A 24873-nucleotide genomic window follows, 5' to 3' on the forward strand; every position below is an offset into this window, starting at 1 on the left:
GAAAAATTTAAAAAATAAGCAAAGAGTGCATGGACAGATACACTGGATATGAACATTCATTTGAGATTCCCTATATTATTTATTGAGCTGAATTTGTGATTGACTGCAACAAATATATTCATATCTTAAGAAAATAAAAAATGGACTGTCTCAAGAGCCAGGAAAAGCAGGAGGAGGTGGGAGAGTAATTTGAAAAAATCCATCATCATAACAGTCCCTAACCAAGCACAGCTGAACTGCACTCTTTCACTGTACTGAAAAAGGATAGTAAGTGCAGCCTGTAGCTGCACTGGCTTACCACTACATTTATTTCCCAGGGCAGGAACCAGCTGGATTATAAACACCCAATTTCCTTGTGCCAGTCTAACATTTGAACTCACCATAATTTTAAGGGAATACATTTAAAGACGGAGTTAGATATTTTTAATCACAAATATTAAACAATAATTAATCTTTATCAATCTTCTCCTAGTAATATGAAAGGGAAAATAAAACTCAGCAGAAGCCAATTTAATAGGCTTCTGAGAAAAAGAATCCTATCATTCATTGATGTTTCTAAACCTTTTATTACAATGGCTGTTTGATAAAAGATAGCTATTAAAAATAAATTTGATTCTGCCAACTATAACAGAATATATAGTCATTTTTCTAAACTATGAATTTATATTAAGATCCCTCTACCATCTGAGAAAATATGTTAAGCACGTTGGAGAAGAGCTCTGATGTAACCAGGATTCCAAGTAACACTGAATGTCTCAACCCGACCCTTTCCAAAGGTGGCCTAAAAGGCCAATGTAAAATACAGCAGGAATCAAAACAAAACAAAACAAAATAAATTAAAAAAAAAAAAAAACCCAACCAAATAAACTGACTCCAGTATTCATAGCTCTTGGCGCAGTTGCCAGAGGCACAGGAATCCCTAAAGAAGTCAGGTCCTTCCCTATGGATGTTGAAACCAATGAGGCAAAGGTCCTTGTTCCTTCACAAATGCAGCCACGGAGATGAAATATTCTCAAACCCCTATAATACTGCAAAGAGAGAGCAATGAGAAGCCTTAACAGATCCATTTCTTATTAAAAGTAAGCTTTGCCCTAGAGAATATTTATCCCTCAAAAGTAAAATAGCCATACTGCTGCGAGAGGAAAGACATTCTCTGCCCAAGCCATTCACTTAAATAAATGCCATCATTTCCTTTAACTCTGTAAGCATTATCCACTTGCTTTTAGTTAGGTAACTTTCCCTTTAATAGCAAACTGACTGGTTTGGATGGGTTTTTTTCTATTTCAGTAGGATTTTAGGAAATTTTATTTTGAATTTTTTTCTACCTCATCTCCTCTCTATTACTAAAAAAACCAAAACCAAACAAACTGGTAAATGCAATAGCATACATAATTCCTGAGTTTGTTTTTCAAATTTTTCCTGGATCTTCTTTCTCCCCAATTCAAAACCCTTTTCCTCTGAAGATGTAGAGCAGCATAATCCAAGTAAACCTAATTTTATTTTGCCATTCTAAATTTCCAGTGTTCAATGGGTCATAAAAAATTGAATTAAAAAAAAAAAAAAAAAGGGCAACCCTCTCCCTCCCTCAGTCAATTATAATTAAAGGGTTTGGCAGGAAAAAAAAATTGAATTGCTTTTGCACAGATGAATAGAATTATCCTGTGTACAGCTTCTAACTTAGGTACTAGAGAATTTTTCTGTGCAGGAACTGGCATCAACATACTTGAAGATGAGGAAGAAGGGCAATTTTCTTTCCAGACTGATTCTCAGTACTTTCTCCAAATTCAGATTCCCTTCACTGTCTGGCACAGTATGCAGTAAATATTGTTGAGAGTTCACAAAAAGAACTGGGCTATTACCAACTTCCATTGAGGTCTCCTTGGATTGTAAAATATGAGTACCTGAAGTATTTTTTTATATTTACTTAATAAGCAAAGGTTTTCACATTTTGTTTAAGTAACGGATTAACATGATAAAAACTGTGTTAAGAGCACCCAAGTAGGGAGGCACATTGATGGCAACACAAAGAAACAAGCAAAGAATGAATTTGCAAAGAAAAAGAGATATGGAATGAGGAGTGATAGAACAGAGCCCAGTGAAAAGAAGGAAAGGAAGGAAATTATACTGGCTGTCATAATGATGGCAAACTTCCATGGATGAAACTTTTTCTGGGTAACTTACTTGTCCTCTCAAATAAAAATGGCTACTGATTGGAAAGATTGGAAAGAAAGATTGGAAAAAAAACAAAAACAAAACAAAAACAAACAAACAAACAACTCCAAAAGACCAAAAACCCCACAGATCCCCTGTTGGTTTCTTGCTAGCCCTTACTAAAACAGATTCTCCTAGCACATGAAAATCAATCACCATGAGAAATTCTTTCACCACTGCAGGATCGTGGTTCTCAAAGAACACAGGACAGCAAAACAAGCACCTCTGCCCATAGAACACTGGCAATAGTAACTCCCCTTGATGGAAAAGTCTCTGATTCAAAAAATAGCAATGTGTTAAACTGTGTTAAATACACCTCACAAATGACAGGGCTGCCAGACAGAAACTTTGCAGCTTCCAGGTACAGATGGCCAATGTGCTTTAACATGAGGGCTCTCTCCTTCAAATATTTATAAGCAGTTTTACAGGACCACAGACCATGCACCATATTACATATGTTATCCTGCAACCATTTTGTGCTTATAAACAAGTCCAAATGCATACTCAGCAGATAAATCACTTCCCATTCCCAGTCCTCAAACTCCTGCTTTTCTAAAGTACTCGCCTGTAGCTACCACATGGTGGTACCCATGCTAACAATTTCTCCTGTATTGTAAAGAAGTTAATACCATAAATGGTTTCCATGGATCTCTTTGGACTGACAAGATGTCATTTTAGTCAGATGAAAAGACAGAAATGCTAACTTTCCTTGTCAATACAGATCTGGGGCTGGTGCAATTATTACACAACCTCTGGCAACCTAAATGCTGACAGAGGTTCAAACAACAACCCATTAAAGCCTTTTTTTTTTTGGACAAAACTGCAATTTTCTCAGCACAGCAATTATTACTCTAGCTCCTCTAAAAGCATAGCATTCGTAGCTGTGCTCCATATAGAATGGAAAGGAACTTTGTAATTTAAACCCTAAGAAAATAGTTAAGGTAAGAATTACTGATTTTATTCAAATAATCTTAGCAATTTAAAAAAAAGATGGTAATTCAACTGACATCAAAGGCATTATAAAGCAATGTTTAGAGCACTGCAGGTTTTTTGTACAACTAATCTATTAACAGCTTCAAATCAATATTCAAAGAAAACATCCAGTCATGCAAGATGCACACTTAAGAGTTAAGAATATAAATCATAATCTTTATTAAGGAGGTTATTTGTGTTATCAAAACTAGAACTCTGAAAAAGAACTTGATGACTTCTGTGTTTCTCTCTCATGTGGGTGAAATAATTGTGCATCAAACAAAAACACCAGAAGAGCCACTCGCTCTCCAGAAAACAAGTATGAGCAGCCATAGTAAAAACAACCCTTAACAATTTCATTATTAGAACATCCTCCTGCATTTACCATTGCTTTCACAATGAATAGAAAGGTCTTTTTAAGTTACAAGGGCTTTTGAAAACTAATAGGTAGAGAAAAAGAAAAAAAAAACATTTATCAAGATAGATTCAGAAAGAGTGGAACAGAATAATAAGAATTCCTCAGTACAATGTGCAAGTAAGCATCTTCCCAGAGTGGAAAATGCCTTGAAAGTAAATAAAAAGGGACTCGCTCTTCAGCAAAGTACTTCAATAAAGTATATAACAGATTGTACCAAATGGAATTTTAAAGAGAACAAATGTTCCCCTGAAGTGTGCTTATAAGCCATGATTATAGATTCTTGCCAAGTTGTACTGAGAAAGAAAAATTAAAAAGTCTCATAGGAAGCAGTTAACCATCAAATTCTTTAGAGTTTTTGTATTCTGGAAATCTTTTATAGACCACATTCCACTGTTATCAGACATGGTGTAGTGACAATAAATACAAAGTCCATTGGTTCATACACAGGTGCTAGAAGTATGCATAAGCACCACATTGCACCAGTAGTTATTCTAATTAGCATTTTATTTCAGATTAGCTTGATTTTGAGTATTTTCTTAGGGTATTTTTTTTTACCAAAATACTGATAAGCCAATACCACCTGTGACTTCCCTGAACTGTGCTGAACTGTCCCCTCCAGGGGTGCTGCAAGTTTCCAGACTTAGCAGATTTGGCAGAGTGAATTCAGGCAATGCCATAAGAAGCAGAAAATTTGGGGGCTTAAGGCATCATATTAAAAAAAAAAAAAAAAGAAAACAGCAACAAAAGAAACCCCAAGCTAACCAAATGAAACAAAACATTAAACTCCACAAAATATCAGGAGTTTCAATTTACATTTGAGATTGGGAAATGACGATAGCAGAAAAAAGCTTTCAGGGGCTTTAGGAATCCAGTGATCTGATACACTCCATACCGATGCCTTTGACAGATGATTACTGGCACATCACACATTTTCAAGGCCACCACCTCAGGAAACCAAAATAATTTTTTTGAAATTTTTATTTTATTACTAAACAGAGCAGAATGCTCTGGAACAAACTGTACTCCATCTGTTTTCTTTTTCATCTTACAAACCATTCAGGAGACAAAATGATTAATTTGCCCACACCACCTAAAAGAAACACCTTCCTTTCCAGCCTGGCAGCAGCAGAAGCAGTCAGTTTTTACCTTCTCCTTTCAGATGAGCCATTGTGCTCCCCCAGGTAAATGGGCTGCACACCAACAGGGGCATTGCACTCAGACTGGGTTCAGTTGAAGGAGAAAAGCTTTCAACCTGTGGCTAACTCTGCATAGATTTCCAAATAATGGAAATTAATTACATTTCCATTTATTTTCAAATTATTAAATTTCCATTAATTTTCAAATAATGATTTTAAACAGTAGAATCTTCTGAAGGTGCTGAACATACACCTTTGCAATGTCTAAAATGTCTTTGTTCAATGCCTAAAATGTTTTAAGAAAAGCAAAGGGAAGAACAATGCAGCCTGGCCTTGGGATTCGTGGACGGAAACCAGCAAAGGCTGGAAATTTTCCATCTGTCGCCTGTTACATTCAGCAGCCTCGCCAACCATCCCCACCAAGCCTCTTTCTCAGAACCAACACTGTATGAAACTTCAAAAGAGCAATGGGGGGAAGTGAAATGAAGCAGCCAAACCATCCTTGAAAAGCATAGGGACCTTTCCAGAACTGATACTGAGCTGAGCTAACTCAAACTGAGCCTTCTAAAACTGCTGACTCAGCCTGCCCCCACACATTGTTCCCTGAACTTTGGCTTTTACTTTTCTGGGTAGAAAAAGAACACATGGGCTCTATTAATACTCTATTAATACTTTTCCCAGCAGTGACTTTTGAGGTAAATACCTGAGATTTTAAATTTTATTTATTAATAAATCTAAGTAATTTGAAAAATGAAGTGTCCCTCCTCCCGATTCTGCAAGCACTACAACAGAAAGAAGGGCACCATCATGAATTTGTCCCTTGCTGTAGGAAGTCCTGAACAGAGGCAGATGTCAACTTTCTGTCCCTCTGACACCTTCCAAACTTCTGTCCCTCAGTCAGCCCTGAAGGCAGGCTCTGTGCAGCCCCTCTCAGAGGAAGAGCCTTACTAAAACTTTCTATTTACATGGGGAAATTCAGCCACATCAGACTAAATTTACATAATCTGAAATTTAAAAAACGCTGCTGCGTATTTTTGCACTTGTTATCTTTCTTATAGTTTTGTTTTGAAGCAATGGACATGATTTTTGTTTACTGAGAACCATACTAGCAAGCAATTTTCTTTTTAACACACTTGAACTTACAATTAACTGTGTCATTTCACAGCACTCATCGTTGTATGAGGCATACAGAAAACCTTCACTGGGTACCACAAAAAACATCTACCAATCATATATGCAAAAGCAATAACAAAAAGGGTTACCTGATTCTTTTATCTTCAACTTTTTTCAAGTACTCATCTCTCTTCAATACTCCCAATATTGTTTCCCTTTCATGTTCCAACAAAAATGACAAATTGATGATCTCCAAGTGCTTCGTCATGATCCTTCCACAGTCACTCCAGCAATGACCACTTTGCCCAATCAATTCTCCAATGATTTATTTGCACAAGTCCAAAGGCACGTTTGTGGCAGAGCTACAAGACCCGCACAGTCAAGAGGTATTTTGAAAAATGCTTCTTTAAATTAACTGGGTGTCAAGTTGTATTGCTTTTCCTTCCAGCTACACAGGAAATAAAGGTTTCTCCTTTGTTTCTTCCTTGGGAAAGGCAGTCATGTTTCTGGTTATTAAAGACCCTTGGGTCCTGGCCGAAGCATCCACTGCAGCTGCAGAATTAGCTTCTTGAATATTTGTAGTTGGGAGCCACAAAATCACCGGGTATATCAAACTACCTGAAAGTCAAAACAAATTGTGTGGGTGATTTTGAAATTACCATCAGAGTCTGATTTGACAAAAGCTAAATCTAGCAATGGTTTGGAAGCCACTGAAGAATGGCCTACAGACTTAAGAGGTTGTCTCAGGGGCTACTTATACACAACTGTCATAAAAGTTTGGTGTTTTTTCCTAAGAAAAGAGTAAAAAAAAAAATCATTGTTTCTGCAATACAGATCCACCTATCAGGTGACTTTCATCAGTAAGAAAACAGGACAGGAACGTTATACACAAACTGAAGCACACAAGTCATTGCAAGGCAGAAATACAAGTCAGGAGTGCCAGTTTTGAGCTTCTTATCACTGAAAATTGGGAAACAAGCAAACCATAGACAAATACTTTTGGTTAAATTGCTGTCTTAGACATACAACAGCTAAGTAATAAAAAAACACATGGGAAAAATACTTTTGTTCTCTGCATTTATTTTAATAAGAATAAACAACACCCCCCCCCCCAAAAAAAAAAAAAAAAAACAATGCTGGACCATTAAGTTTGTTCTTCAGTTCTTGAAAAATATGTTTCTGTTCTTACCAAAACACCAAGTTACTTGTAAGCAAAAGGAAGAAATCCAACATGTGAACTGCTCTTTATTATTATCAAGAAGGCCGGGTTCTTCCTTGAACTGCTTAGAAAAATGCCTGATGAAAGCACTTTTAACCCAACCAGATCCTAACATCAGCAGACATGGGGCATCAGCAAAAATCTCATAGAGTCATTGTTTGTCTGGTCAAGGAGCTCTGAAATTCTGTTTGCTGATTTTCCTTGCAGGGGCAGCAGGAGTGACATGAAGCATTATTCTCAAAGGCACTGATTACTTTTAACCGGGGGAAAAAGGACCAGATTTTATTGGAAATGGAAAGCCAAGAGGTAAAGGGGAAAGCCTGAGTGAAACAATTAGAAATTCGGGACAACAAAAGTGTTAAAAACTTTCTCTGACCTTTTATTAACCCATTACTGGGTTGATGATGTGCGTTACCCAGGTAAGCAGGGTTCTTGCCGAGCTCCAGTGCAGTGGGATGGCAAGCAGGCTGCCAAGAACACTTTACCTTGGGAGATATTCTGGCACTGGGAATTCAGGGAAGATAAAAACTGCTTGATAAGGTTAACTTGACATCTGGTAATTTCTTCTCAGCTTTTCCTTTAACACTAAAGAGATTAGTGTTAAAAGAGTTAGATTCTACCAGACCAGACAAAAGCCTCAAATATTCCCTTTGACTAAGTGTGCTGCTGATCCTTGAATGTCATGGGAGATTTTTCTCTCAGTGCAGAGAGGCACACGTGACATCCAAAATTTCTAAAGCCATAATTGGGAATCCAGTTATTTCATTTGCCACGTGGAGGGTCAAATACACAGAGCCCAGAGCAGAGCTAAGCTCTGGTAAGAGTCATGAGACCACAAACTGCCAGATAAGTCAGACAACATTTCAGAGAGTGCTACATACTCCTGGCCAGATGTAAATCAGCTGAAAGATCATTCCATTTAGTTTCTTACGGGGAAGAAATCCTAAAACACACTGGTCTATTCAACAAAATGCTGGTATCTCATGCTGACAACTGTATTATGGTGAAGTCTGTGAATCTTGACTAGAAATCATTACAGTCTTGTTTTAAAGACAACAGAAACTACGTCATAGTTTGCAACATAAAGAATAATGCAGAGCATTATGAAGTTTATGAGATGGACAGATAGACATAAATTACTTTCATGTTACCCACATAAACAGAAATATGTTTGTAGTAGAGTCTATTCTTATAGAATGACTATAATCAACTGCAGTTGGATTCACAATGGTTTGTGTGGACTTCTTTCTGTTTTTTACTGAACATTCCTTGGAATTTATCCTTCAGTCACATCTACGACAAAAATCTTGTGGATTTTAACTGTCCTTATCACCTAACAGAGGGATTTGTCAGCTATCAGGAAATAAAATTTTACCTGCTTATGTGTTCAACCATTTTTATGTAGATTAAAACACAATGTCAATTAGCAACAGAATCTTCCTACAGAACCAGGATGGCTGCCTGTTTAATGATCTCATACTCAGTATTAGCAAGATTTAAGTCTTGCCAATGAGAGTCTTAAAAAGCAGCATTCTCCAATTATCTTATTGCTTTGGTGGGGGAGCAGCTCCAGCACACTGAGCACATCAGCAATGCAGGTTTTGTGTTCAGGCTGCAGTAACAGACCTGATTCTGGAGCAGCCCAGTTTTCCTCTCTGCCACCTGTCCAACACATGTGCACCTACCAGGTAATTGACAGTAAGATTCAGACTCACCCCACCTTCCAGATTTTCTTCTGCACTATGAAATTGCCACTCAAAAATATGATTTCCTAACCATATACTCCCTCCCTGGTGAAAATGCCTCAAGAGAAGCTCCTCTTTGCTCAGACAGGCTTCCTTCTAGACTTGCTACACTCATGAGCTCTGCCTAGGTAATATTCTGTACCCCAGGCTAGCTGAAGTAGTGGCAGCAGTTAACTTTGTATAAAACAGGTTTTCCCAATTCTTTTATAATTCTTAGACAATATTACCCTTGCCAGGCTAACTTTTAGGACTGAAGACGCTGCAGATATCTTTACCCCTAAGGAAGGGGATCTAGTAAAAATTGCTTGGTCCTGCATCCTCCATCACTCCTGCCTAATTAGACAGATTCTGTGTGGAAGCTCTAAAGACTGCTGCTTGTTCTGCCTTGTGCTGGTACAAGATGTGCAAAACCTCCCCCACCTCAGAGAAGGAGATCACCTGGTCTGGTCCCCTGCCCTCTGTGGTAAGTGCTGGGCACCTCCGTGGCACAGGCAGTTGTTAAACAGCAGAACAATGACATCACAACCTGCAGAAACATTTGCTCTATTTGGAAAGGGGACTAATGAGTAAAGAAATACTGTTTTTAATAATATACCACTTAAGACTTCTCTGCTTTAGACAGCACATTATTAGACACCAGGCCTGTATTTCACATTAAGACTTAATAGGAAAATTTGCTCTTCTTCTTTCCTGTGCTACTTATGCTCTCTCTCTAAATGGTCCAGAATAAATTAGCTGACAAAAGCTAAATTGTGAATCAACCTAGGGCTTAAAAACAAAACCAGTCAGCCAGCCAGCCTTTAAAACGTGACAATGCTCCTATTAACAGACTTGTGATGCTTTATTAAGAAGCCCTGGGGCTGATTAGGAAATGTAGTTGTTTTCATCCTAAAGTGAGTGAAGATTTCACACAACCACACAACGGAGCATTTGAGGAGCACTAAAATGTGAATTAGAACATTGGGAAAAATGCAAACCTCCCCTGAAAGGATGGGCTTTGTTCTAATCCACATACAATATGTAGAGACAACATTAATTTCTTAAGCCAGAGTAAAGCAAAGATCTGATACTAGACATGCAGAGGATGCAGACACTTCTTTCATTCCTTCTCCACTGTGACATAATCCCAAGGCTGTATGTAAATGAGCTTCTCAAGCAGGTGGTTGTTATCCCCTGCCTCATGGGAAGGGTAGAAAAGATGCTCCATGCTTTTGCCACTTCTTTTACCCTCAGAGAAATGTATCTCTAGAATGGAGTTTTACTCTCTGAAGCTATTGTTGTGGGAAGGTGCATTAGAAATAACATGCACTTATTAGCATAAGACAGCAAAATTAGACAAAAATTAATAAAAAGGAACAGTTTATCCTGCATATAACTGCATCAACTGCACAGAGGTACCATGTCTGTCCAGAGAGCATTTGCTCACCTTCCCAAGACAAAAGAATTAAGGATTGCCTAAAAAATAAACAACAACAACACCACAAAAAAGCAGGGGAAAAAAAAGCTTTACAGTGTGGAAGAACACACCACTTACTTTTGCTAGCTCTAGACACACAGTTTTTTGTGACAATTACAGCACCCCCAAAACTGAACCTCCCTGAGGGTCATCAGTTCAGAGCCACAGGAATTATGGTGAATCCACTTCTATCAGTGAGATTTGCAGTTACCACAGGCACAGTGACCATGAATGCTCCTGCCACGGGCATCCTCCCAAGCCCAGCAAGACAACAGTCATCTGCAATCCAAAACACTTCTGCTTCACCTCTCCCCATCTTCCTGGGAAGGAGGAGAAGCATCCTGCTCTCTAGAGTCAGAGCTGAAAGGAAGCAAGATGCAGGGAGAGGAATTATCCTCTTTTCTTCAATGGCTCTGTCATCAAATTGCCTGATGCAAGAAATTGCTCCCACAGCTGAACCATTATGTTTACTTAGCTGGAAGCCAGGACATGGAACAATTTAATGACTCAGCAACAGAGGCAACATTTTCCACATGCACGGACTGCAGTGTCACAGGAACCACAGCATTGCCTCGCATGGCTTGAGTGATAGAGCCTCCACCTACTGCTGGCAGGAAATTCTTTGCCAGCAGAGAAATATTGTTTGCACTACATATATTTACTAGCATGGGTGTGTTTAGGTTAGGCATAAACTGTATCTTCACACTGGTAAGGAAATTCCTAACAAGAGTCGCTGAATGCAGCATGGTGTGGTGGCTGTAATTGGTTTTTGCCACTTAAGAAGCTGAGATAGATGATCTCCTGACAAGGAACCTATCACTGTTTGAACCAAAGCTGCATGAGATATGACAGCCTAGCTGGAAATTCTTCAGGAACAGGATTAATGGCATTACTGACTCTTCCCTATGCTTCAGGAGGCCACAGGTTCCACCTCCCAGCTCAGTGCTGGCACTGTAGATCACAGCATGGTGAATCTAAATCCAGTGCACAAAGCTTCAACACTCAAATGAAAAGAGGCACATATCATACAGGTGCTGCTAAAAAAAGAGAAATCCTCTTTACGCTGAGTTCATTCACATGGGGGTCTGAAGTAAAACTCAAAACTAAGGTGGCATCAGCAGGCAGCCACCAAAGCATGGTCCACATCCACAGCTATTTTTCTCTTTTCTGAGGCCCACAGCCATGTGTAAGCCAATGATGGAGGAAGGAGGAGAAGGGCTGCCCACGTTAATTCTAAGAAAATGGCAAGACATAAAAATGCACAAATGTAAAGCTTACCATGCTGAAACTGTAGTGTCCAGCTTGGTTTCTCCTGCTCTCACTTAAGCATGCTGCTTGCAGAATGCCATGAATAGGAGCAAGAAAAACCAGCCTCACTTCCCAGCAATATATTTGCAGAGGGCACACGCCCAGGTGAGCAAACCAAGTGTCAGCAGGTACTGAAGGACCAGGAAATGCTCATTGCACAAAATCAACAAAATTTTAAGGTGAGAAAGAGCCAGTCAAGACACCAGAGTCAACTGGCAATAAAGGAAAACCAAGCCACACTTGTTGAATGTGATCTTGGTTAACTGCACATGGATTAAACTGAGTGAGAGCGCTGGTCAGTATTACAATGTAAACAGTAAGCAGATTCTTTGGTTAAGAGCAATCTCCAAAGACCTTTAGAGGTAAGAGTTGGAAGACTTATGAACTGGGAAGTCATGTATTGCAATGAAGGAAGGATCATGTCTGAGTGACAGCAACACTGTTTGAAGAGTCATTTAAAGCACAAATTGGTATCAGTGCACTGGAATGAACACAGGCTGAGAGAGAAGCTGAAAATATGATTCCTTATGTCTACTTCTTTCTAACTGGTGTAGGATGAGTGTGTTTGACTTCAGAGTAATTAGTAAAACTCAGATTTGTTAATCAAACAAACACAATGGATTCAGAAAGTTCATTTCTTTAGGATGGGCACAATTCCAGCTGTCTGGAAATGTCTTGGCAGAGCTGTCGTGTCCCTACCTACAGGACTGCAGATCTCTGCAACCAAGGGCAATGCCTGCGAGCTGTATCTAATTTCTACAATTACTGTAATAATATTTCAGAACCAAAATCATGAGTGTTTAAAGACTAAAGCAATAATATTAAAGCTCATTAAGTCTACGGAGCAGACCTTGCTGTGTAAGAAAGCAGTAAATTAATGTGCCTGACTGTACAAATAAAAGAGCTAGGACTAAGCTCAGCACTGACAACCTGATCATTTATTAAACATTGCTCCTTCTACAGGTCTCCCTCCGATTTTTTAGCCCTGATAAAAACATAAAGTAACACACAAAAAAATCATTTTTCAAATAATAAATTACATTTTCTGTTTCCCTGCTGTAGAAATTTAGGCTCATGGAACTGCACAGTCAGGTTACAACCCTCAGGAACAGAGAACAGCACTGCCCAGAGAAAGCTCACTAGAGACACTGCTGGCTGCCACCCCAACAAGCTTGGCTGATTTTTCAAACTGGGAAAAATGCAGCAGCCATTCAGGCAGGGGATCAAGTGCAGAACAAACTACAGGTAGAGAGAACACCAGGCAGTTCGTTTGTGAATATAAGCCTATGCTCCCTAGAGATCCTACAAAACAATAAAATAATTTAACTCCTTCAGAGATGCTTTGGAATAAACAAATACCTAAGAATCTTCTCTATATTAAGAGAAGATTCAGGGGAATCTGTCATGTTTAAAATAATTTCTTTACAAACAGGAGGCAAGGAGTGGGAAGAATGACACAGTCGGGTGGCAACATTTTTCTTTTGTTTTGCTCATCATTGGGTAAATATGGTTTACCTTCCTGGATGAGTATTCAGCCAGAAAAGAAGACACTTCCCAGGGCAAGAATGGAAAGAAAATTCAGTGCATCCGTTTGCCGAATCAAAGAAACCAAACAGATCTGAACCAAAGAATGAATGAAGGAAGGAAAAATACTTCTGCTATTGTTAAGCAAATAGCATCTGTGCAATGTTAAATCAGCCATGAAAATATGAGTTGGAGCTTGAGTCATCTCAGTCTTATTACTTAGTCACAGTGTGTGTGAAGGTAGCAATTCATTCAGCACTGAACTTTACCTGAATACGCTTAAGTCAATCCCTGCATCTTTATACTTTCCATGATGAAATGGAAAGAGAAGCAGTAAACTGAGGTCTAGAATAGAATGGATTTATACACAGGTGTAAAACAAGTTCTAATATTGACCTTACACATGTTTCTTAATGCATAAATTATGAAACATGACTCACCATTATGAAATTTAATTAAGACAAGAAAATGTATCAATTGTCTACTTCTAAAAATCTGTATGTCCCTTTCCCCACATTTAAATAGACATGGTGTTTTGGGAGCAGGAAAAAACTTGTTGGCATTGAATTCTTGTAGAAATTGAAAGCAAGTACAATGCCAGCAAGATTCCTAATTCTTCTTTCTAACTACCAGCAATAGTTTCCTTACAATATCAACACAGTTTAGGGGAAGTTAAATTGATACATATTGTGCTATGACATGATTGCATTTGACACCAGGATCTCAGGAATGGAGTAGCTCACACAGGACACCTGAAAGCCCCTCTCATGTCTGTTACAGATCTGGTCACAACCTTTACTCACCATCCTTAAGTTCCCTGTCTCCTGTTCAGTGGGACTTGAGGCTGCAGCCACCATCAGGTGCTGTGAGATCCCTGGGGCGGTGGTCTGTACTGCAGCACCGTTACAGGAAGTTTCATCTGACATGAAGTAGAAAATGCATGGTGGAACAAGTCGACTATTTAAATTACTTAACAAGACCCCCCCATAAAAGTATCTGTTTTTTTTAACTGCAGCAAGTGTTTGGCTGAAATATCAACAGGTTTATTTGATTATTTTTACCTCAGCAGAATTTTCTCACCAAGAAACCAGCAGCACATATGTTGCACAGAAATGGATGATGGTTCTTCAAACATACAATAGAAATCTATATGCATCTTCAAATTCAAATATTTTCATCAATTTGCTGAACTAAGAGTACTCCAAAGAAATTGCCTTCACTTCAGCAAACATTCCATTTTGCAGAAAAATTCATGACTCATCTGAGGTTTAGTCAACTTGAAAAAAAAATCTGCTATTGATTTTGCTTTCTTCATGAACAAACCGAAATGAAATTCTCTCTGAGCTCTGCAAGAGGGCTGCAGGAAGATTGCTGAGGAACTGCTGCAGAGGCAGACAAGAGGAAAGCAGAATCTAGAACAGGAGCCATTTGGGAAGACATCCACCAAGCCAGTGAAACCCACTCTGGACCTGGGGAGAAGCTAACACAGACCTGGTGTGTGAGTGCTTTGAATGAGGAAAGGTGCATGTGTTGTGTGTCTGTAGGAGATGAAAAACCCTACTCTCCATTATTTCAGCCTGTTTGATGCCAAGTGCTCATTTGCCTTCCTGCCACAACAGTGTGGTGTAGTAACACTCATTTTACACTGTTCTTGACAGTGACTTTCTATTTGATTTAACAGAGCAACTGGATTTGCATTTTAATGAAAAGAACTAAGTTTGATCTCCATGCATACCAAAGGTATCTCATCATGCATTTCATGACTTCTCTCTGAAGAGGTGTGAAAAGTCCTTAGGAGATTCACCTGTGCAGGGTAAGGGTGGAGATCAGGGTGGTTTGTGGATTTTGGGTAATCTTTAAAGGTCCCTTCTAATTCAAACCATGTCTCTATTCTATGATTTCTCCTGACCTAATCGTTCCAGTCCCTCTCTATAAGCAACAGAGAGAGCTAGGCATTTCCAGGGCATGACTCACCTCCTTTTCACAGGAGCATTTTACAAAGGTCAGAGGAACCCTTGTCTGGTAGCATCCATTTCTCTCCACTGACTGTGACGGGGATGAAGCACGACTACCTCAAACACAGGCATGCAAAACATGCGAGCAAATGTGTCCTACTTCTCATTTCCAGCATAAAATGGGCTGTTCACAAGGACACTTGTCCAGACATCTACCAGAGGATATAAACAGCTTCATCAGAGAGTGGGATGAGCTTGGAGTGTTGCCTTGTTTTGTTTTACATTAAATACAATGCTACAATGTTTTTCTCTACAAACAGCAAATAAAGCTATCAGGTTTGTTAAATCTTCCATGAAATGCGTCAGTGTGTTCCTCCAGAGAATGTGCCTCAACATGAACATGGTTTGAAAGTCTGCATATATAAGAATATAATTTTCCAAAATTCTTGTGGCAGGCAGGAAAAAAAAAACCACATAAAAATCTAGTTAGAAAATGTGTTCTCACAGGTTGCACTGCTGTCTGTCTGAAGTCTGGGCTGTGCATCAGCTATCAGAGCCCTGAGGATCCCTTTCAGCTGGGAACAGGAGGTAGTGGACTATGTAGAGCTTCCTTCTGCTTCCCAAGGTGAGATTTTCAACAAAATGGCTATCCAGAACAGCCCAAAGTAACAGGAGATGGCCTGTGGGGAGCAGCCATGTGTGATTTATGGCTGAGGAGCAGAGCTGGATCAGTGAGAAAGGAGCTGGACTCTGCTCTTGGATCTCCTTAGGACCCCAATGAATCCACAGAGCTCTTTCAGCAGCAGCCTGCATGGACTGTCTGCCAGCAGCAGGCACAGGACCAGCATCCTTTTTCTCTCACTGTATGACAAAGAGAGGTGGCAGATTCCTCTGAAAACAGTGTTATTCAAACCAGAGGAACATCTGGGATGGCTTTCATTGCCATTTTGAAGCTCTGCCCATGCAGTGCAGCCCATCCAGTGCCTCAGATGGATGTCTCCTGTGGCAAAGCCATGGAGCTGAAGCTGCCAGTGCTGAACAGTCTGGCTTCTGTCTACTTTGCACAAAAAGCAACCACAACTCTTTGGCAGCACAGTTTCCAACAGTGGTCACTGAGCAGCAGCCAGGGACAGGGCTGGAGGAGTGAAGTTCAGAGCTGCACAAGGGATCACTGTGTGGGAAGTGCTCCAAGCCAGAAGGAACTGAGTACAACTGCTGAAGATCACTTTACAGAGCATGACAGGAGAGGCCAGATGTCCACTGCAGAAATACCTTATGAGACCTGGGCCCTTGACCAATCTTTGTCAGCAATCTGAATTTTTCAAACAAACAACATCTAATATACACAATACTATGATAGTTTTTGATAACTGTAAGAAAAGGATCAGAAGCTTTCTCATCTACCCTTCTGGCTGTGATCTCCCAAGGCAATTCCATAACATAATAGTAGTGGGTGCTGTACAAACAGCAGGAAGATACAGAAGCTCTCAAGAAGCAGCTCCTCCTCCAGTGCAGACCTTTAATCATGTCTCTTCACTACAGGTTCCCTTTGTTGCCACACCATACATACTATACACATCTCCCTCTTTCCAGCTAGATGTGTAATTCCAGTGGCACCAGAAGCAAAAGAGTTCAAGAACCTGGAAGTGAACTTCCAGACTGTCTGCCCATCCTAGGGCTACTTGTCCAAATTTCCAGAAGAACAGGTGCTGGGCACAGACAACATGCAGGGTCACCAGCTTTTAGGTGAAATGGGAAAAGAAAAATTATTCAGGAGAAAGACTGCACAGAGATGCATTCACAGGATATTAATCACCACTTGACCTTTCTGCAGCATCTTTCTGCCTCCTTTTGACCAAGATTTACTGCAGCTCTATGCATAATAAGTGTTTCAGCCTTTTAATTGTATTTTTAATACAGACAGCTTATACCACTTGAAATTATATCAAAATCTATTACTATGTGAGAATCAAACTACTCAGTGGTCAAGGTTTGAGACAGAAAGCACAGTGGATAGACACTTCCAGTAGAAGATCTAGAAAAATCTTGCAGAGCAGAACAAGTTCTCCGAGATGGTCAGTGTGCACAGAGAAGGCAACCAAAGTCTGCCAGCCCAGCAGGGATGGTGGCCCCACGTCTTCACCTGGAAAGAACACCTCCAGGATGGCTGGGACACAGTCAGGAGCTGCTAATAGTGGGGTCTCTTGCCACTGGTGCTGCCTCTTGCTACCCCACAGCAGTCATGCCATCACAACTTGACTGTAAAGCCAACTTCCTCATTTACCAGTACAGGTTTTAAGTGCTGAGGATATATTTATGGAAGCCTGGTTAATAATTTTCAGTGTGAATAAGGCTACATTTTTTCCAGTGATCCAATGCTAGATACCCATGTTCCACAGCTGAGCATTTCTCCTTACATATCATGTGCAGCAGCTACAGTTTAATAGATGCCTTCAGGGGGTGCATAGGAGTGATAAGGACACAAGTTTTAGCTTGGGACTATTGAAAGGTTAATAAGATTTATCTATTCAATCACTGACTCATTCAGAGCAGAGATTTGGGGTAGGTTTTGTTATTTTCCCAGTCACTGTACCAGTTTGCTGTTGCACGCAGCTCATGCTCTCAGAATAGCAGGAATTCCTCTCAAAGGATTCCTAAATGCACCTTATCAGGGGCAGATTACCTTGTATTCCAAGATACTCTGGTAAAAATAACCTCCTTACATGATAAATAGAGATGGCTAAAGAAGAGAAAAAGACTGACTTTTTGGTGATTTATTCCATAATAGATGAAGTGTTCTTTCCAGTCTGTTGGTTTTGGAACACCACTCCCCAGTGGATACTGCCCTGTGTTCCTACAAGACACACAACCATTTGGGTCCCTCCAGAGACTGAAGGGGGAGAACCTGTCAGGACTAGAAATCTGTTATTTTTATGACTGAAGAATAAGCCTCCCCAGTTTTAAAAAAGCCCATGGTTTTGACTCTATCTACATCTTTAGTCTTTCCTCTATGATTACTGCAAACCAGCAAGTTCAAACACACTTTTCCTCTTTAATTTAAAGTCCCTAAAGGAAAGTTTCCAGAAACCAGAGTAAATAAACACAACCAAAAAAAAATCTTAACAAAAACATTTTCTGATCATCCTAAGTGAACAGCCTCTAGCAACTCTTACCTTTACCACTTGTGAATATCAGTAATATTCCAACTCTCAGAAATTAAACTTGTGTGTGTGTGTGTGTGCGCACAATGCCCCTAAGCAATTGTTGGTCTATTGAGAATGATATTCCTGGAATTCTTCAGGAAACAAAACAAAACCTGTAACTCACAAAGTCTTAGGTACAGCTTTTTGTTCTACATCGGGCTTTCAGCTGTTCAACATCTTAAAAATGTGTCAATTTTTATTCAGCTCACTTGGCAGTATGAAAAAAAATTTAAAATACACAACCATAAATCTTGTTTTCCACAGGATTTCTGTTCCATTCAACAATCAGGAAAGATAATGGCAAGGCAGCTGCCCAAAATTTCTTCCAAGTTCCACCATTCAGCATAAAGCACATGTCTCATTAGTGGAGCTTCTACATCCTACTTGTACATATATATCCATGTGTAGAAACACTGGTCTTTATATAACAATTTTGATATATTATTTTTTATTTAGAAAACAAAAATCCTATAGGTTAATAGCAGGATAGGAAGGGAAACATTTTTGGTAATCAAAATATCTTGATGTCTGGACACTCTAGTTACAGAGAGCCTAATTTTTCAAGTGTATAGTGTATCCATAATCCCACGTTATTTTCAAAAAATTCATGGATACACAGATTTGAGGAGTGTCATGCCTTGAAGTACAAAATTCTTCACCTTGTTATAGGGAACAGAAATCCTTCACTCAAGCTTTTCCTCCCCTTCTTCTTCCCTCCAAAAAGCTACAAAACCTATTTTTATCATATTTACCATATTTATCTTTTACATATTTTTAAATATATACACACCAGTGCAGAACTCTAGAGCAATGACTGTGTTTAATAAAAAGTGATTGTGAACAGGAAAACTGATCAACTGGAGAACCAGTTACAAGTAATAACATTTCATTTCCATATTCCTATTCAACAAAGCATCTAAAATCAACTGGAAATCTGAAACCCTTCTCTACAATATTCATTTACAAGCATCAGCACTATTCTAAACATAATAATTCTCACACAGAAGATTGGTAAGAGACACTGAGAAAGTCTGTCATGGAAGCTAAATGTCCTTTCCAGCTGTGAGACAGCATTTTCTTAGAAGACACTACAGGATTTATATTTCTATAGCTTTTTCTCATGTAAGATTTTAAAAATATGCAAAAAGGAAACAAAAATGTTGAAGGCAGAGAATGGTATTAGGGCTGCATAATGCATAAGGAGAAGCAGTAAAATCCAGGAAAAGCCTACATTACAAACTGCTGTTCAAAAGCTGAAAATATAACAAGCTAAACCTAACTAACATAGCTTTTGTATTTGTCACACATGATTTATTGAATGAGAAACACAGCCTTGTAAAGAACACACCTCAGGCTATTAAAAGCATGTTGAAAAAATAAAATATCCTCATCCAGTGTGAGGGGATTGTACTTGGAAAGAGATCATTGAAATTTCTCAACCACTTCTTATTTACCCCAAAAACCTACAGACCAAACCCAAAACAAGAGAGGCTAACTTGATCCCTTTATCAACCTGCAATCTCTCTGTAGGGATAATTCAGTGTTAAATATTTTTTGAAAATAAAATCTGAAGACAACATTAAACTGTAATATTTAATCTGTTACTGAGAAACTGCAGGACATTTCTGAAATAATAGATCACCCTTAGAAAGGGCAGTTACTTCTCTTAAATAATGAGTCCTACAAACTCCAAGCCACATTTTAACAAATGTATTCAGATTCTCAGCCTCTCCCTCCACTCCTTCATCTCCTATATTTATAAATAAGCTACCTGCAGCATTACTGCACAGCCTCTTAAAAAGAGAAGCACAGTACATTATGAAACAATTCAGGATGGCAGATGGAAGAACTTTCTGGTTGAACTCAGCATTGTTTAGCAGCCTGTTTGATGGCACAACTCTGCAGTGCAGCTGTGCCAGCCCATAGGTCAAACACAGTATGAACTCCAGCACTCACAGAGAGACCACAGGATGCTGAGCTGCTTGCACACAACATCCTCAGTAAGGTCTCCTGCCACAAGGACACATGTGGTGCTCAAGCAGGGAACACCACTCCATTAATAACAACAACAACAATTTAAGCTTTCCTTGAATTAAATTAGACCTTGAGCACTTTGTTTTGGTGCATAGTGAGGGAAAGGGGTTGCAAGCTGAACTTTGCTTTTCTACAGAAAGGATCAACCTTTAGATCATTGGATTTTCCAACCAAGACATTATCAACTTTAATATGTTCTGGTAATGTTACTCAATGGATTTGGCAAACTGATAAACAGACACACTATAGAAATGACTTCATTTCTCAACATTCCATTCTTCCTTTCTCACGAGGAATTTTACCATCAGAGATGCAGAGCTGTCAAATCTCATCTCTAAGATTCACTCAACTCCCACCTAAAGCTCCTTTGTTGTTCAGTTTCCCTCACAGCAACCCAAATGCTTTTCCCCAGCTGTGATCAAACACATCTGGTCAGCTCACCACACCTCTGTCAGATGAGGTAAGAGGAGAATAAAATCTGCTTTGCAGCACCACACCTGAACATCTCTCCTGGTTTGTAGCCCACCATGGAGCCCAATTCTCAGGTGCAGTTCCCCTGTGCAGATCCAACCCTTCCAAATAACCCATCCCACAGCTGAGGGCAGAGGTGTTCCCATGACACAGCAAGGGATACAAGTCTGCACATCAGAGGAGGAGAAACAAGAGGTTTGGAGATGGTGTGGGCCAAGGATACCTTGCCCACGTGTGAACAAAATCTGATTTGTCAGAATAGAATCTCCCTGGGATTCTTGCCAGATAAAGGAGAGGCTGTCTCTGTCTAATCACTGAGGAGCTGTATGGGAGATGATCTCACATGTGGGATGTTCTCCTCAATTGTTTGTGAAGTGAGTAAGCCAGGACACTCAGAAATACTCTGTTTAAATTTTAAAAAATAATAAAAAGCTTAATTACTTATACACAGTCCAAATGTTTGGGAACAGGGATGTACTACCCATGAAGGCAATAGGAGAGGCACAATTAGATTTCCAGGTCCCTTAGGTGTGGACTAAAATTGGTTTAATAAATTAATTCATTGCCTCTAGATGTACTAAATGCAGGCCTTATTGCTGTTACAAACCAGTTGAACAAGAAGATTACTCATGACCTGCTGAGGAGACAGGAAAGATTTGATTGCATATGAAGTGTATGAATGCTTTTAGATACCGGAAAATTCCCTCCAGGCTGCTGAAGGAAGATTAGCTGACCACTTTAACACAGATTACTCAGACTTCTCATTTTCCTACTGCCACAGAATTGGGTAAGAAGGATTTAGACTGTCAGATTCAGCAAAATTCTGGGGAATACACGATATTTCATTTTATATGTGCTTATATATATTATACCATGAAACTGTTCTCAAAATCCATGCAACAATTTATCTGCTCTGACATCTTTCCTGTATTGAGCTCTGAAATTTTCATCAGCTTTTCACATATTCACTTCTACTATAGTAGCAGGCAAAGCTCACTACAATTCATTTAAAGGCATTTAAAGGCAAATTTAGTATTATTTGACTCTCTTCAAATCTTTAGCTGGATTGTGTCTCCTCAGTAATGTATTACAGAGATTTCTAAAATAAAAGTTCCATCTATACAAGTAATTTTCATGTATGTTATTATAAAACCTCCAAATTCTTGGGAAGTTTCCTGAATGCTTTTGTTCTGTGATATTTTGTCATGCAAATTATCAGTTCACCTCTGCTCTTGAGAACTCCTAAACCCATGCAAAATACAGAAAGGGATAAGCCTCCAAGAGGAGCAGCAGGCAAAGAAGAAACACAAGTATACCACAGCAAATCTCTCAACTTCTCTCTGCTTCTGCTTGCAGCCAGCACAGAGAACTCCATCTCCTGGTCCAAGAGATTATGCCAAGGAAAAACATCAAGGGCCACGAGACTCACTGATATTATGGGCATACCAGAAATTGCACTAAAACGCACACATTATATCAAATTGCTAAAATCCTCCTTTTATTTTCTGTGGCAAATAGGATCCCTCCTTTTCTGCCTGGCATATAACACCAGGTGGGCCAGGAAGCCTCTCCATTAACAATTTTTTTTTTCCATTATAAAAGATCAATTTCCTAATAACTCTGTCATGTTACCTATCAAAAATTAGGTGTTTTGCTATACTTACACTGATGCTTAGGGGCATATTCTAGATGAACATTGTGAAAAGAGCATGGGAATAAACCCACCACATTGCTTTACTTTGTCATAGGTGTACACCATTTCCATTTTCACAAATTCATACACAAGTCTTAGGACAGGGACTTCAGACTTAAAAGGATAGGAAAAATTTTCTGTCAGGGAACATTTTTTTGCAAATGCTGCTAAAATTTATCTGGTTAAAACTATATTTTAAGCTTGTGGAGGAAGGCATAGCTCATACAAGTTCAGTAAGTCTTGCAAAAGCTACCAAGTACATGAAAACAAACTTCCCAATAGTCAAATTCAGGAAATTTTGAAAGAATGTGAAGGAAAAAAAAAAAAAAAAATTAACAAAAACCAACCATAAGCACAAAATAAAATAAATACAAAATGAAGAATATACTATGTGCAAGAGGCATTGGGCAACCTGATCTATAAGACTTTCTGGTTATGCCACTTGCAGTGCATCCAAAAGAGTCAATTCCATCTGTTCTCACTCTTAACAGAAGGGAGGTGCTTTCAGGACTTCTCTAACCAACTTTGTTCTTCTATAACCATCAATATCCTTCTGTAGCCATCCCTTTGTCATCCCTAAAGAAATTCAAACTTCTGGGACAGCTGAGACTATTTGCTCAGTTAGAAGAAGGAACACTACACACCAAAATAATTCCTTTGACTTTCTCATCTAAACCAATACTATAAATGGTGCAAAAGTTAATTAAACTGTAGATTGAGAGAACAAGGTACTGAAAGCTAAGACTAATACCCTGGGGCATCAGTACAGAAACAACTCAGTTTGGGAGGTTTCTCGTAGTTTAGAAAACTGGCTTTGATTTTTAGACTGTCAGGACTATTAATTGCAACAATCCAGACACAAATTTATCTAAGGAAGCACAGGGGCACCTGTTTCACTTAAGTTTGGATTTATGGACAATTGTGGGAAGGAGAAAGAAAGTATTCCTTGGTCCCTTCCTTTTGTACTTTCTGGCATAATGTAAATGCTCTTATGTTTTGGTCTCAGAGAGCAAGAAAAACTGCACCAGCAGTTTTCAGGTCATGAAACATCACTGCAATGTACCACAGTTAATGGTTGTGAGCCTTAAACACGGTTTTGCTGTTTTCCACTTGGCTAACTTCTCTCCCTTTTTTTTTTTTCTCCACTTTGTTACAGCTTCTCTCACCCTCACCCTACTTGAGTTCTCTAGACACATAAATAATTAAAGTTATTTAATGTGGGGAAGGCGTAGCAGTATTTTGGCAAGGTAGTCATTCTGTCTTTAGTGCTCCACAGGAATAAAGGACTGAAGAGCAATTCCACCAGGGATTGGAAAAGGGACCCTGAGGTTAAAATAATTAGACCTGTGAAAAACTATCTGGTTTTGCTAGAGTTCAAAGCTATTATTTCCTTTGTGTTTCAGTCATTGTGACTGCAACAATCATTCTGTTCACTCTCACTCCAGACTACAACCTACTCAAGCCAATTCAGTTTAAATGTTTTTCCAATGCAGAGCTGCCACAAACCTTGGAAAGCCTAATTTGATTGTCAAGATTGACATTAAAATCTGTCCCCACGAACATGCACATCTCAGTTTTTGGGTTTTCATTAAAGATTGAGAACTACCAGCCTCCAGCAGACCTCCAGATGTGCAGAGGTTCCCACATATAAACTGAGTGTCCACATGTGAGGGAATGAATCATTTAAATTTGTGTCTGAAAGGACACTAAAAGGACTCTCCCCATCCACTGTGCCAGACAGAATTGTCCACAAGAACAAAAAGCCCAGTTTGAAATGCTTTAAATGCACATTCAAACCTGTAATATAAACTGATACAGCTCTGCTGAAACAAAAATCTTGCATTCCTGGATGTGTGAGGCTGCCACATGATGATATATTATTCTATCCTTCTTGCCATTCCTCTGTTCCTTGAATGTCACAGTGAAAACCTTCAACCTTGGTCTCATTCCCTCCCCATTAACAAAAGCCAGAATTTCAAAAGGGGCTTTTTTGAGAATGCTAAAAATAAACTCATAGTTGAGATCAGCTGTTTGTGTGCTAGTGATACACACTGACACACCCCAAGCAAACTTGCAATCATCCATGACATATTGTCTGATGGCTGATTTTGGTATCAAATACAATATGATATTGCACAGATTTAAAGTTCAGAAACAGTTATTGCTGTTTAAACATTACTTTTTCACGGAGAAAGGTCAGAAGAAAAAAAACCATTCTTTGTAATATTGCTATTTAATATTTGTAATATTGCTATTTATTGTAATACTGCATTTTAAGGTGGCCCACTACAGACATAGTGAGCCTCTGAATCAATCTACAGCATGTTTAAAATGATTTTAATGAAATTATTCTGTCTTTAGTAACAGAACTGGCTCAGATCAATCCCATCAGAAATCAAGATGTGAATGAGTGCA

General features: G+C 39.1%; 1 protein-coding gene across 4 annotated transcripts in view; it reads right to left on the minus strand.

The window, feature by feature from the left end:
* SYTL5 (synaptotagmin like 5) overlaps nt 1-24873 on the minus strand; it is a 72394-nt gene that overhangs the window by 42188 nt on the left and 5333 nt on the right. For all 4 annotated transcript variants that reach the window (XM_068179775.1, XM_068179774.1, XM_068179773.1 and 1 more), the window contains exon 2: nt 6000-6468. In XM_068179775.1, coding sequence (XP_068035876.1) covers nt 6000-6118 — 119 coding nt within the window. In that variant the 5' untranslated portion in view covers nt 6119-6468. The remainder of the gene's footprint in view (nt 1-5999; nt 6469-24873) is intronic.

This window comes from Anomalospiza imberbis, chromosome 2, assembly GCF_031753505.1.
Source record: "Anomalospiza imberbis isolate Cuckoo-Finch-1a 21T00152 chromosome 2, ASM3175350v1, whole genome shotgun sequence".
Lineage (NCBI taxonomy): Eukaryota > Metazoa > Chordata > Aves > Passeriformes > Viduidae > Anomalospiza > Anomalospiza imberbis.